This window comes from Neopelma chrysocephalum, unplaced genomic scaffold, assembly GCF_003984885.1.
Source record: "Neopelma chrysocephalum unplaced genomic scaffold, ASM398488v2 Primary Assembly neopelma1_23, whole genome shotgun sequence".
In the NCBI taxonomy this organism is placed as follows: Eukaryota; Metazoa; Chordata; class Aves; order Passeriformes; family Pipridae; genus Neopelma; species Neopelma chrysocephalum.
The window spans coordinates 16821140-16835902 of record NW_020897691.1 but is presented as its reverse complement, the minus strand read 5'-3'; the positions used below and the strand labels follow the sequence as shown (position 1 = coordinate 16835902).

General features: G+C 36.0%; 1 protein-coding gene across 16 annotated transcripts in view; it reads left to right on the top strand.

Annotated features, from left to right (window-relative positions):
• Nucleotides 1-14763, top strand: part of SYNE1 (spectrin repeat containing nuclear envelope protein 1) — a 309124-nt gene that overhangs the window by 66369 nt on the left and 227992 nt on the right. For 12 of the 16 annotated variants that reach the window (XM_027688437.1, XM_027688413.1, XM_027688392.1 and 9 more), the window contains exons 5-10: nt 1515-1598; nt 4700-4720; nt 4998-5090; nt 6731-6909; nt 8446-8642; nt 8784-8893. In XM_027688437.1, coding sequence (XP_027544238.1) covers nt 1515-1598; nt 4700-4720; nt 4998-5090; nt 6731-6909; nt 8446-8642; nt 8784-8893 — 684 coding nt within the window. The remainder of the gene's footprint in view (nt 1-1514; nt 1599-4699; nt 4721-4997; nt 5091-6730; nt 6910-8445; nt 8643-8783; nt 8894-14763) is intronic. The other 4 variants (XM_027688509.1, XM_027688518.1, XM_027688501.1 and 1 more) reach the window with 1 other exon arrangement.

The following is a 14763-nucleotide window of genomic DNA, read 5'->3' as shown; positions in this document are numbered from 1 at the left end:
AGCTATTTCTATACATCGTGAAAAAATGACAGTCTTTTCCTTTTAAATTTACAGCTTTCTCTCAGAAAAAAAAAATACTAACCCCTCACATTTCTTGGGGGCTTATATCCATTTGCCTTGACAGCTGCTTTGCTAATGTAAAGAACCTTAAATGATGCCAATGACTTTTTGACAGCCGGGTTTTGTACAGAGGGGACAGTGTGTACATGGCAAATAGGCTATCTCTTGGGAGCCAGGATAGTTTTCTCCATAGGAGAAAAACAAAAGAATTTTAGGCCAAGGGCTCTGACTTTCCCCACACCAGCTTGCAGATCAGATGACAGCATCTGAAGGAGTAGTGCAATAGACTCTCATCCAGCTTGCTCCAGGTGTTGCCAGTTTCCTTACATGCAGACAATTTGCAAGTGCCCTCTTTTTCATGTTTCACCTCTGTTTTGATTGCAGGTGAAACCCCAGATTAGGTAGTAAATCAAACTACAAAAACGATTTTACTTTAAGGTGGGAAAAAGCTGTACTTTCAAGGGTTTCTGTTCTGTTGAAATATACCCATTTCTGTTTCTGTTAGTCTAAGACAGAAAGCCTCCCTCTTGTGGCAAATCAGAAGTAGTAAAATAGGAAAGGAACTTTAACGATGGCACGTTACAATGAAATTCATTGGATTGTATCCTGCCTATATTAATTAGGGTAAGATGAGAGATATTCCCGAACTGGAACAGTGTCTGGTGACTTTAAAGGTTGTATATACCAGCATATGATATCCTGTAGTAACTGCAAGAGTAATTTCAGAATCTATAGCAGGCCCATGTTAAACCCATTTGTAACATCATGAACAGGAATTTAAATCATAGTAATTTTATATTTGCATTACAATATAAGATTCAGTGGGGAATTTAATGCCACTGTAGCATATTAGAAGCCTAGGATATATTCTGTCTTTTTTTAGCCTACTTGTCTGAAGCAAAATTCATTGTTCAGTGGGAATTTGTGATAGCTGGTGTTTTAATTGCCATTAAGGTATTAGAGAGATGGGATGAAAATTCATAGGTAAAATGTCTTTACTGCAGAATAATTTTTTAAAATAACGATCACTTTGACTTATACTTTGCAGGCAAAAATATTTTACTGAGGGAATGTTACCTTCTCTCACATACACATATGTATATATACATAGGTGCGTACATGCATATAAAAATAGTAGTAGCTTATTTTACACAAGAAAAACAGTTCTCTGATTTGATGATGTTTATGGACTGAAGGCAACAGCTTGCATCCTGAGGTTATTAAGACATATGTAACTTTTTTATAATGGAAGTATCATGTTTATGTCCCCTATATGTGTCAGTCCTCCCTGTTGGTATATGCAGATATACAGTTCGACAATTTGACTGTTCCAAGGGGCATTTTTACATGTAAATCAGACTATGGTAGATACATAGGCATTGATGATAACCTGGAACTTCATTTTCAAACTGGCATAAAACTAACTGGAGTTTAATCTGTTCATTATCTTTAAGCCTTGTGAGCAGGGACGTCAGCTGAAGAGAATTCACTGGGTTGCCAACATTGGCACAGCTCTTAAGTTTCTAGAAGGAAGACGGGTAGGTATGGTAACACTTAGTCCTGGATTTCTTTTTTTTTCTTTGTTTCCTTAAAGGTATTATTTGTATGCACCCATCTGTTTTTTTTCTCCAAAATTTGAGCTATGTATGCAGCCTTCAGTTTCTGCAGTGCCTAAAATATGTTGTAGAGTAAAAATTATAAGATCCAGCAATGTATAGGATGAAACTTATCTTTTTTTTTAAATTAATTAATAATGAATCATCTTGGATGGTCTCCTTTTTTTTTTTTTTTTTTAAGTGATCTTCAGCTCCTCATGTTCTCTACTTCCCTCTTGCTGTTTGTTCTCAGCAAAGAATGAACTTTATTTCAGGAGAGACATTCATTTATAATTAAAAGAATAGATTTCTGGACTTCACTAGGTTTGACATGCAAAAATCTGAAATTATAGATGTGAAACTTTAGGACAGTGTGACCCCCTAGTAGCTTGGCAGGTCTTCAGACTAAGTCCTGGATTTATTCTGGTACAGCCAGTGCTGTGGCTGTGGAAAAGAAGCAAAATATTTTATAAACTTAACAAAAGACAGAAAACCTAAAAATTCAGTGTGATCTAGGTATGAATATCAAATAAAAGCAATCTACTTATGCCTATTTTCCCCTGACTTTTCTCTCTGTATTGTAGCAACTTGCATCTGGATTTTTTAAATAGATTATAGGTATTTTGCTCCTCTAATTTCTGCATTTCAGTTCAATTTTTCTCAATGCAGATATGACACCTGTTGAATTTTATGGCTCCACAATGCAGTACACTGGCAGTTGTTGGGTTTTCACTGTCTTTCCCTCTCTTTAATTCACTGGCATCTTGACCTAATTACATTTATGTTACATGGGAAACAATCTTGGCAGATACCCATAGAAAGAAATCTAGAAGAGAACTTTTTGAAATTGAAAGATGTATAACCAAAGCAAAGACGAGAATATTCCTGAACCAAAATTCAGCTTTAGCTCACAGTTTCACTATTTCAGGAAGTATAGCCTGTTGATACAAACCATATCATATGCAGACTGATAGAGGAAGCTTAGATACAGAGAGAACTGTTTTGTGTTGAGACCCGTATAACCTAAGGCGACGCTGAGGTAAAGAGCAAAAGGCCCATACTTCCCTATTTACATGTCACCACATGTTCGGTGACACAAAGTTTAGTGACCTAAACTTTGAATGACCCATCTTAGATCCCAGAAATAACACGGTGTTGCAGCTGGGAAACTGACCCTCCCAAAAATCAAGGTAGTTTGCCAGAAATGGAACACTGTTTTTGCTTCTGATATCTGAGTATTTTTACCTGGACTTGTCTGAGTTACTTTGGTACATATATTGTAGTAATATGCCATATATTCTTCTAGAGGGAGTTGGAAATACACAGGACATCAGGTATATCAGTGTAGTCCATAGCAGGTGGTCCATAGGTTGAATCCAGTCTGAAGGATTTATCTATCCAGCCAGTCTATCACCCTTTTCCTCCCAGAGAAGGCGGGGATGCTTTTCAGACAACAAATGCCTCTTTAGAAACTGAATGCAGTCCCTGGACTGTACTCAAAGGTGAACAAATGCATATGAGTGGCTGTGCACAGAGCTTTGGGGAGTGCCAGCAGGGTCTCCTTCCTCCATGGGCTTCCTCATAAATAAACTTTAAACTTTTTACACATTTAATCAACTTCCTATTTTCATTGTCAAAACAGCATTCTGCAAATACTCCTGTTATATTACAAACTGCAACTCACAATTAACAGATATTATTCTGGACCAAATTGGTTTTTTTTGTCATTCTGAAAAGTTTGTTTTTCATTTTGGGTCAATTTTAATGGCATATAAGATAAAGGTAACACAATAACTAGAATAGATAGGCTATGCTTCTATGAACAGTAACCTAATCAGAAGCTTTAGCTGAGTCCCTGTAAATCTTTTGAACTGCAATACATATTAAGAACCCTCACTTTCCAGAAAAAGAAGAGCTTTTGTTGGAATTGGTTCAGCTGAGAGAATGAGGTATATTTTTCTTTAGGTAGGTAATAGAAGAGTTTTCTTACTGACTGGTAGAGAAACAAGTAGTGCTAATTTTCCTAGAATTTTGTCCGATTTCTTGGTGGAGAGGATTGGAAACCTGTGGGGATTTCTCCTCTGCCTCTTCCTAAGCAACCTGTGGAGATTTAATTCTGAAAAAAACTTTACTGCTCTGGACAACAATTTTTTTGTTTGCTCTTGGCATTGTCTAGTGGTTTCCAGCTATTGGTTCAGAGAACTACAGTCTTTCCTCTGCTTTAGAGAGACAAATGAGGTCACCTAAAGCCGTTCTCTGTCTTTTGCTTGGAATATTCTCCAAGTTTTTTCCATAACCTTTGTCCATGAGCAAGCTTGTAGTGCATGAACACGTTAGCAGTCATTCATATTTTTATCATGATTGATGGCTGACTCTTGGTTTTGCTGAGGAATTAACTACTAACCTATTTGCTAATTTTCCAATACTATCTGTTTTATTCGTATTTCCTTGACCGTTATCTATCTGTTAATTTCTCTTATATTCTTTATTCTCTTCTTTCCTGCCTTTTATCTTATGGGCTTATTTTAGGGTGATATTTTATTTGGACTACAGATTAGCATTTGAGAGTTAAGAGTCATGGAATCTGTTCCCGTTTCTGTTGAAAAACTTAATTTGACCTTGGACAACTAATTTTTTCCCACTCTATTTTTAGAAGAGCTATAGTTAGTTTGTCTTGCAAGGGATCCTTAATCGGTGGTTGCGATGTGCTTTACAATAAAAGGTTCTCTGCTGGAGAACAGTGGCATTGTTTTTTCTGTTTTCTTTCTTTTATGCATTCCCCCTCCTTTTCTTTTTTAAATTTTGATTCTTAAACTCACTTTTCTTTTTTCATTCCAAATGTATTAGAACTATATCAAGAAACCCCTGCATAATTTAAAATCTGTTACAGAGTATTTAATTTGCTCTCCTGATTAAATGTATTGGAAGATGTGGTAAAAATGCTCTTTCTTCACATGATAAAATTAGATTAATGCATTTGTGTAATACTTAATAATTTAAAATTTATTTCCATATCATATTTTTCCTTTTGCTTTTCATGCTAGTCCATATACAGAGGATCTCCGGTTTGTAAAATGTTTCTATCTAATTTTTATTGTTCTTTCCGCTTGAAATTAAATATGTTTTCTACAAGTAATAGTGTGCAATGGTCTTAAAAATCTTTCATTGCCTATAGGTATGCTTGTCTGAAAAGTGAAATTGCATCATTCAATGCTTGTGGTTTTTAATGAAGAAACTTTTTGATTGCAGAAATGTATTTAAAATATAAAAACTATTTGAAAGGCATTTCATAATTGTTATTCCTTTTGTGTGGTAATAACACATGTTTTCTTTCCTATATAGATTAAGCTTGTCAACATAAACTCAACTGATATTGCTGATGGCAGGCCTTCTATTGTGCTTGGTTTGGTGTGGACCATAATTTTATATTTTCAGGTACTACGTTTCTTATACTTCAGTGTAGCATGCTCAAATAATGGTTCAGATCATCACTTCATAGGAACTGGTGTAGTTCCTGCCTTTCACCATAGCTAAGTCCCTTCATAATTGGCTGAGGATCTGCTCCTGAAAAAAGCAACAGTTGATGGTCAGGGTGTTTCACATTGAGTAAAATCAGATACTTGTCTTTAGAGTAGATTGGTCTTTGCCTAGAATGGAGTTCCTTCGTCACTGAAACATATTCTTCTGCTTTCTCTAAAGAATACAGCAGAGCAAAAGAGGAAAAGAATAGAATTGTGGATTGTTGTTACAAGTATCTTTAGCAACCTCAGTGGTGACTGTGCTGTATGTCTAATTCCAGTGCACTTGGTGTCAGACAGTAATTATTGTCAAACTATACATGTAAAAATGGTGATTTCACTGGGTGATGCAGATATTTGCAAGGATAAAATTTAGCTGCAAATGATGTAGATTGAGAGAGGGTTGCGTTTGTAGAGGAGAAATCATTTGCATTCTGTTGAAGCTAGGTGGGAGGGAAAACTGGCTTCCTAAATCCTGTGCATATGGGTTAACAAAGTGAGTCACTGCTCAACACTTAAAAAACCAACTAATTTTGTTGCTCTTCTTTATGGAGTGCTTTGGCTCCCTTGTGATGTAACTTCCATGTCTGAGGGATGCTGTTCTCCTTAGCACCAACCACTGTGATGCCTTAATAGCTTAGATCTTCTCAGAATAAAAGTTAGTCAGAATGATATTAACATTTTAATTTGTGGCTCTTTCAGATGAACAGAGAATAGTATACTTCTCAGACTTATTGAAACTCTAGTTCTCTGAATCAGTTTTATTTGGGTCATTTTTTGAGCTTTTCTTTAGTTGTCACAGGCAGATACATCATTTTAACATGAATGAAAGCAGAAATGCATCAGAGCCGTGGTTCTCATTGTGGCAGACTCATTCTGTGATCTGACTTTGGATTTTAAGTAAACAACGTAGAAAATCTTGCAATATCCTCTGGATATAGCTTTGTTCTTTTAAAGTACTAAGTTAGTTAGTTGTTAGTTAAGTTAATGTTCTTAAAAGAGTTAATGATTTTCATTTGATGAAAGACATAACTGTCCTACACCATCGACAAGCACTATGAAAGCACTTGCCTGCAGTTGCAGTACATTCACTGTTTCTTGACAAGGTGCCTCTAAGAAAAATCCCAATTCAGTTTATGCCAAAACAGTACAATAGTAAGTAATGAACTATGCAGATGAGATCACTGAGGTCATTGCCATTCTTTAATTGAATGAGCTTCCTTGGAAATTAGTGGATTGTTTTATAATTTGAATTCAAGCTAAATGTAAGTCATTGTCTCCTATTTTGATGGTAATTTGTCATAATAGATAACATGACACACTTGCATATTTGTTCTAGCTGTAGGGTGTCAAGTCAGTGATTGCTAGATGCCTTGTACTTCTGAATATAAGACCATCACCTGGGCACATGCATTATCGGTTTTGAAGCTCCTTTGATGTACAGTATGTTAATCATAGCTTCGGCCCAACTTTGTTTTGACAGTTGTATTAGGCAATCATTAAAGAAACTGGTGTGAATTAACTAAAAAGAGTCCATTAATATTTTTTTCCCTACAGATTGAAGAGCTTACCAGCAATCTCCCACAGCTGCAGTCATTGTCTAGCAGCGCTTCTTCTGTGGAAAGTGTTGTCAGTTCAGAAACTGCAAGTCCCCCAAGCAAACGGAAGGTGGTAACCAAGGTCCAAGGAAGTGCCAGGAAGGCTTTATTAAAATGGTTACAGTACACAGCAGCAAAGTAAGTAACTTACAAATTAACTTATTTTATATTTTAAGTGCAAACTTTTTACTCAGATTCTAAGTTCTCTCAGTCAGGGATCCTCCTTTTGCTCTGTAGTTATATAGTACCTTCCTATATATATATTTATATAGCACCTCACCATATTCTTTTAGACAACTGAGGCTGCTAAATGTTGCCACCATACAACAATCAAAGAGTAAGTAATGATTTCCATTAATTTTACAAGCAATCGTATTTTATAGTTTCTGACTAAAGAAACTATTCTGTCAGTTTCTCTGGCAGAATGAGGAACTGAAGGGGAATGAGATGCCTGAATGACAATGTATTAGTCCTGATGCCAAAACACTCGATGTGACACTGCCAGTCCGATGCTGACTTAGCATTCCTCAGTGAGAGCTTGTAGAAGCACTGAATTCTAACACTTGCTGTTGAAAGGCAGGTGGTGAAAATTATGTATCTCCTTCTGCAGTTTTTTGATACAAGGGACATAATATTACAAAAATTGCCCTGAATTGTCATTCTTTTTATTCCAAGTTATTTTTCAGTTATTTCTTGCTATCTCTTGTTAGTTTGAGAATCTTCTAATTTACTTGGTAAGATTATCCCACAATTTTTCTGCTTTCAGCTGCAATTTCCAGTTGTTAAGAAACAAAATGCAAATAGATTCATAAATGAAACTGCCAACTTTGTTGGGAAGAGTAGATAAAATGTCTTGAAAGAAGCCTAGTGGAAGGATGGTACACTTTACCTAGTCCTTCTTTACATAGTAATTTGCAAGGGCTAGCTCCTTAAAGTCAGTGAAAGCGTTTCACTGATCCCAGGGAGCTTTGAATGAAACCTTCACTCAGAGTTACTGTTGCTGTGAGCCTCCCAATGGCAAGATACCTTAGTGCCTAAGTGTGTGTATGAAATTATAGTATCATTCCTGCTTTTGATATGAACATAAAGAAATTTGTGTGTTACATTTCCCACTAAACAACAGTGATGTCACTGTTCATGCTTTCATTTAAAAAAAATAGCAGGTTAATACAGGTTTGGTTTGATTGGGGTTCTTTGTGGGCTTTTTTGGGGGGGAGGGAGGATTTTTTGGTTTTGGAGGGTTTTGGGGGGTTATTTTAGTATGATGATGTACCTAATTGAATTGCAGTAGTTTTAATTCTGTGAGATTTATAGGGAGTGAGAGAATAGTGAATGAAAGTGCGTACATCCACAGTTTCCATGTGTGTCATACAAGAACTTTGAGAACCTTGTTGAACTTCATTTTTTCAAAATACTATTGGCTTATTGCCACTACCAAGCCCACTGCAGACAAATACAGCATGTATATGACAAAAAACCCTTGGATCTTCATAGGCAAAAATGAATTTATGCAGTGGATGGATGGAGCTGTAGTAGACCTGATTAGCATTACAGGAAAAACGAATGGTTTAGGTTTAATGATGGGTAACCACTGGGTGGAGCATCATGTTTCCTCCCCTATTTCATCTAGTCCTGATGTTGTTGGTAACTTCTTTTTTCTGTCGTATTCTTTAGGCAAGTTGGAATTGAAATCAAAGATTTTGGACAAAGTTGGAGGAGTGGTGTTGCATTTCATTCTGTTATTCATGCTGTCCGCCCAGATTTAGTGGACATGGAGAAAGTGAGGGGAAGGTCAAATAGGGAAAACCTGGAAGAAGCCTTCGCACTTGCAGAAACAGAACTAGGAATTCCAAGGCTCCTTGATCCAGAAGGTACCTAATGCATAGTTGAAAAAAGTTTGAACTACTTACATGGGTTCAATCAGATGTGCAAATTCACAGTGTTTAGAATTCAATTAGCATTTTGTACCGTTCAGCTACAATTTTAATATTCCATGTTCTATGCTTGTCTAGATGTGGATGTTGAAAAGCCAGATGAAAAGTCTGTCATGACCTATGTAGCCCAGTTTTTGAAGTACTATCCCGATCCTCATCATACAGTGACTGATGTGCAGGAGAATGATGTAAGTTTCTCTTTATCATGAAGGGTGGCTTTTAAAGTAATATAAATGCATTTTATAACTTTCTTATAGTTTATGTTTTCTTTTGACGAGCAGTTTAAGTGAAAAGCAAGTACAAAAAGAGAACTGGGAAAGATTAGCTCAGAATAAAGGAACCAGTGTTCCAGATGCTTACTAGTAGATGAAGAAAATAAAATGGTGATCCTGCAGATGTTTTTCTATTCTCAGGAACAGTAGTGCCAAAAAAGAACACAAACATTTATTGTAGATAGTAGCAAACCAATGGATCCTAAAGTTCCTTGAGAAGTTTTCAAGCATAACACCAATGAGATTTCAATAATTTGTTACCTAAAGCAATGTGTCATTTATGTTTCTATCACACAGCGTTTCTGAAAAAGAACAAGAATAGTCCAAGAAATTGCTTAGGTACAGTCTTTGGGCTTTCAGACTTGAGAGGCATTTACAATTTTGACACATGTTCCTTTCTGTTTACACTAACGTTTGACTATTTGCTCTAAGGAATTGTTTACAATCATGTTATTTGCTTGGAATTTAATTTGTGTATGTTCTGGTGCATTGGCTTTGCACTGGTATGACTATACTCAGCAATGCCAAGTTATCATGACTCACTTCCTAGTCCTGATCATTTGCTTTCTTCATGACAAACACAGGAAACACTGCTGAGACAATCTGCTCAGCCCCAGCAAGAGAGAAAGAAGAAGCAATTTTTATCTGTGTTTCTTTGCATTCCCTACAGAGAGAGAAGAGTTTTGAAAGGAGTGATTCTCTTTCCTTATGGCTATATGTGGCTAAGGTAGCTGTAGCTTTGCTGTTTAATTCTTGTGCCTGAGCACTGGAATTTTTCATTTTGCTCTCTGCAACATTGGTCTGAAGACATACGTGTGCCAGTGTCGCAGCATTCCACTGAGCAATGGGGCTGCTGAAGCACACAGAGCGAGTACTGAAGCCTCATGCTGTGGCCTGTGGCAGGCTGAGGCAGTCTTGTCATCTCCGTGCCATGGCACACGGTGCAGTTTCTGTTTCAGTTTTTGGCCGGGTCTGCTGCCTGTGCTGGCATTGGGTTTTGAGGAACAACCTCACTACCTTCTCCTGAACTTTATGTAGAGATGATGCAGAAGAATGCAGGACTCAGCCACTCCATGCTCTGCCTGCTTCTGGCTATACCCACAGAGATGGTAGCCCAAGTTATGAAAGAGAAACTAATGAGTTTCATCCAGAATTCCAACTAAATTAGTAGGAAACAAAACAACACAAATCAGTTTGACATGTGGACATGCTGATCGTAGAACCACTTTGTCTTCTTAGATATCACTAAGACATTCCACTAGCAATCTAGATAAATGTTGGTAAAACTGCTGATCTCTTGCATGTCACACTGCAGAAACCAGTAACTCCCAGATTCTGAGAAGAAAGTAAGAGTTTGACATTGCAATAAATTTCTAATGTCATCATTCTTTGTCGTCTTCCTAGAGGAGGAACTGTAGTCCTTCTTACCAACCTGGAGTATCCATGTCCATCTTTATATTATTTGGTTTATTATTATTAGTTCAGTTATTTAGGGTAGGATTCATCCATCTTTAAAATCTGAAAGCTAGGTACTTGCAGCATTCCACCTGTAGTCTGCAAGAGATAGACCCTTTCCCAGATGGCATCTTTCTTAAGACAGTTTCCTAAATTATCTTCTGGAAGCTCGTGTTGCAGAGCATTTCAAGAGAGTTAAAACTGAGTCAGATTAATCCATTCCTTAGGTAATAATAGAATAAAATGTTGTTGACAGTTGATTAAAAAGAGATCCAGATGTGCTTTTTAGTTTTGTGACCAGCATAATTCCCCTATTTTTAGCCTTTTTGTCTTCCTCCTGAAGTAGAGAGGAAATAAATAATGAAATATTGATCACGCAATAGTAGAATCCAGGTACCTGGGAGAGATAACCTTACAAGATTCTTATCCCTTGAACTCTTGGGGTACTCTTAATTTCTTGTTTTCCAAAATTAAGGACTTCTAGGTTATATTCCACCTGACATGTGTTAAGTGTCTGCTGTAGAATGAGTTGGACAGTAGATGCTAGATACAACTGGTTTTATCTATCTGTCAAAAAGAACTGAAAGGGACTTTTTCAGTTGCAGATCCCTAAATTTAGTTAGAAGAATCCTGCTTGAGTGAAGTATGTCTGGGTGATTATTGGCAGGGAGGAGGAGGGCAAGAGGAGATTTCTAACCCTCTCCTCCCACCTACCAGCCAACTCAGCTGCCACTGTGTTTCCTCAAGATGTGTTGTCCACCCAAATTCCTGTTCATCTTCCCTCCTGATTCAATGCTCAGTTTATAAAGAATTTGCATTGAAAGAATTGGAGTAATGATTGAAGCTTATCCCTTATTTGTGGTCAGAGAGAAAAGTTATTTGCATGTGCATTTCCAGAATTAAAAGCTATCTAATATCTCATGCATGGACCATCTATGAACATATGTGAACTTGTGTAGTCAACACATCTCAAAGAATCACAGTTACTCTAAGGTAAGTAACTATTTTTCCAGATAAAATAAATCATGTAGTGACAAGTAACCTGAAAATCAGATCTAATACGAAAACTACTTCACTAGATATGATACAGACACTTGAGCTTGATAATAGTTTTAAGTACGTCTTGTATTCCTACATGTGTGGCTCTCATTGTTCTCTCTGGACTTTCTGCCCGCTTTGTATTTTATTTTGCCTCTTTTTTTTCCCTGCTTCTCGTTTTCCCTATTGTTTCTTATTGCTAGGAACTTCAAGCAATCTCAACTTTTGTCATTTCTTTTATGAAATTTAAGGTAAGGGTATGTGCTCCAGAATAATTGCTTGAATTGAACCTCTCATGGTTGTTATATTTTTTCATCCTGCACTTGTATGACTTTAGATTTCGGGGTTTTTTATGTACATTGGTTTGCTAGCCTTAAGTTAATCTTTCCAAAAAAGCAAATAGATGACCATGATAAAGTCTGCTTTCTTACATGAGCTGATCCTGGCAGCCTAATGCTTAACTTTGCAAATGACTTAACACAAATATTATAGAAAAGCAATAACTTTCCTCTAATAGAACTCAGACTATGCTTTTGGTTTTCTTAAATATAGATAAAAACCTGAAAAAAAATAGATTATATCTTGATGTTTCTACACATCTAATCTAATTTTAGATTAGATGGATATTTTTGTATGTCTTTAGGTTTATAGAGTAGATACTAGAATATGATTGTGTAAGTAGTATATGTGGACTGTGGATTGGAAGGAGAGCATATTCATGTGTAATTGCATGATATACGCTGCTCCTTTTTTCACATAAATTAGGATAGTTTAAAAAATATACTTTTTAAATCATCTTGGACATTTACACACTTATAATTTTCTGGTATTAACTGAAAGAAGTTCAGAAAGCTAACATGGAGTATATGAAATGAACATTCAGAGGTGAAACTGGTAGACTGCAGAAGTGAATATATTATGAAATAAGTAACAGGTGTCACTGCAGTCAGTCAATACTGTTTATAATCTGACATGATACAATTACTTACCCAGATTACACACTCATGGGGTTGATATAGGGTTGATTTGGTTGATGTAGGGTTTTTTAAATATAAATATAAAAATAGATTATTTTAAACTAACTATGATCAAGGGTTCATCTCACATTACGTATATCTAACTAGTGATGTGCTGAAGTAAAGACTAATACTGATAGCAGAATTATTCCTATATTCTCAATCCATTTGAGTAAATTTGAGCATCTTTAATGGGACCTTATACGTTCTTAGCGTTACACAGCCTCAGTGCGTTGCTTCTTAAACTGGAGGAGATTTGAAGTGGCTAAAGCTCTGTTGACTTCCTCATCATGGTATAAATTTAACTATAAAGAAAGCACACTCCCTTAAAGTATTTCTGATGTAGTCTTCCTTTCTTATGCTCTGATGAGCAAATAATTCAGAAGATAATCCTGTCGTTTCTGACATCTTTATGCAGGCAGAGTTCCCCAATGTAAGAGGAGTTTTCTGAGCAGCAGCTGCAAAAATAGCTTTTTGAGCTCTTCCAGTGATTTAGTCTACTTTTACAGATAGTCATTAATAACTCGTCCCTGAAGGTGATACTTGGCTCAGCATTCCTCCTGCATCTGTGATACTGTTGTCAGTGAATGAGTTTCAGTAACAAATTTATGCATAAACTTTTTTAAAGGGACTTGATTTTCTCAGTACATATGCAATAGAGTAGTTCAATGTCCCTGAAAAACAGGTGACTTTAATTTTTTTAGATTTAAAAGTTAATATTTGAAAATTCCATCATGCCTGTGCCTGAGAATTTGAACAGCTCACCTGGTTTATAATTACATACTAGAGAACACAAAAAAGCACTCCTTTTCTGGTCCATGATTAAAATTCTCATGATATTTTTAGCTCTTCAAACACTATAGTATTCTGTGTTATGTAATTTTCAAATTAACTGTGGCATATCAGTTAATAGACTAATGTTTTGGCTTTGAGCCTGGACTGAAAATTTTCTTTGTAAAATTAAATTGTACCCCCTTAATATACTGGAACTCATAAACACTTTTCTCTAATTACCTTCTTTGATGTTCTTTGTCAGTTGAGTGCTCCAGTTCTGTTAATCTCTGCAAATCAGGGAATATTCATAGAATGGCGTCAGGATAAATTAATACTTTAAAATGCTGCTTGGAAGTAGCATGCCAAGTGAGTCACAGGGTCTTAGATAAACTCAAATAAATGTTACCAGAGATCAATGATCCTCATGCTGGGGAAAGCGCATATAGTTATAATTATTCTAGATAACTTTTGTTTGATGGTTTATGTTCTGATCTGTATGCTGCTTCAGATGTACGGGGTTTAGAAAATAGTTTACATATCTGTAAGAATATCCTTTTGATATTTTTTACTAAGAGTAAGAACCACTAAACCCTAATGAAAATCTTGTTTTAAGAATGATTGCTCTGTGGAGTGTTAATGACAAGTGCCTTGGTGTGTTTAAGTAAGTGAATCTTTCCTGTTGGTTACCCAAGCTGAGATTTTTAAGTGCTTTAGTATCAACCAAGGACCACAGAACCAAATTTGCAGGTGATAAGTGATGCACTGAACTGCAAACCTATGAAAATATATGAATGAATAAATAAATAAAATTCTTATCATGCATTGTTGCAGTGTCTTTAACAGCATTCAGTTAGACCATTACTGAAACACCTACATCTTCTAAAATTAAACAAAGTAAACAAAAATGTCTAATTAACTAGTTTTAAAAAATTACAGAAGACTCAATGCCACCTGTTATTATCTTTTCACTTAATAATAATAATAATTTGTGTAGGAGAAACAGTATATGATTTAAGAGAAATGAGGCTGTTCCTGTGTTCTTTACCTTCAGGTACCACAGAGGTATTCTTAATCCCAGTGATAGTCTATTTCAAAAAGATTTGATCAGAGCCAGTTTCCACCGTTATTGAATTTGCTGTGATGACAAGAACCTTACAAAATACCTATTTTTCTCAAATTACTGTATGAACAGTTGCTGGCACACTGATGCTCTTTCAGAGTCTTACCTTAAGGAGGTGCTTCTCAGCAACAGGAATGTGAGCCATAGAGGAAATGGCTGTTTTAGAAAACTAAACAGTGTTTTAGAAAACTAAATTTATAGTGTGAATTAAAAGTAATATATGCAACATTGGGACACACTTGTTCTCTTACTGAGGTTAAGAATATCTTACTGAAAGTTTTAGTTAGTAGGATTGTTACAGGATTTTCAATCCATTAAGATGCATATTTTAGTATTGCCTTGATGGAGCTGGCAGCAAAATACTAATAGAAATCTCAGTAGTC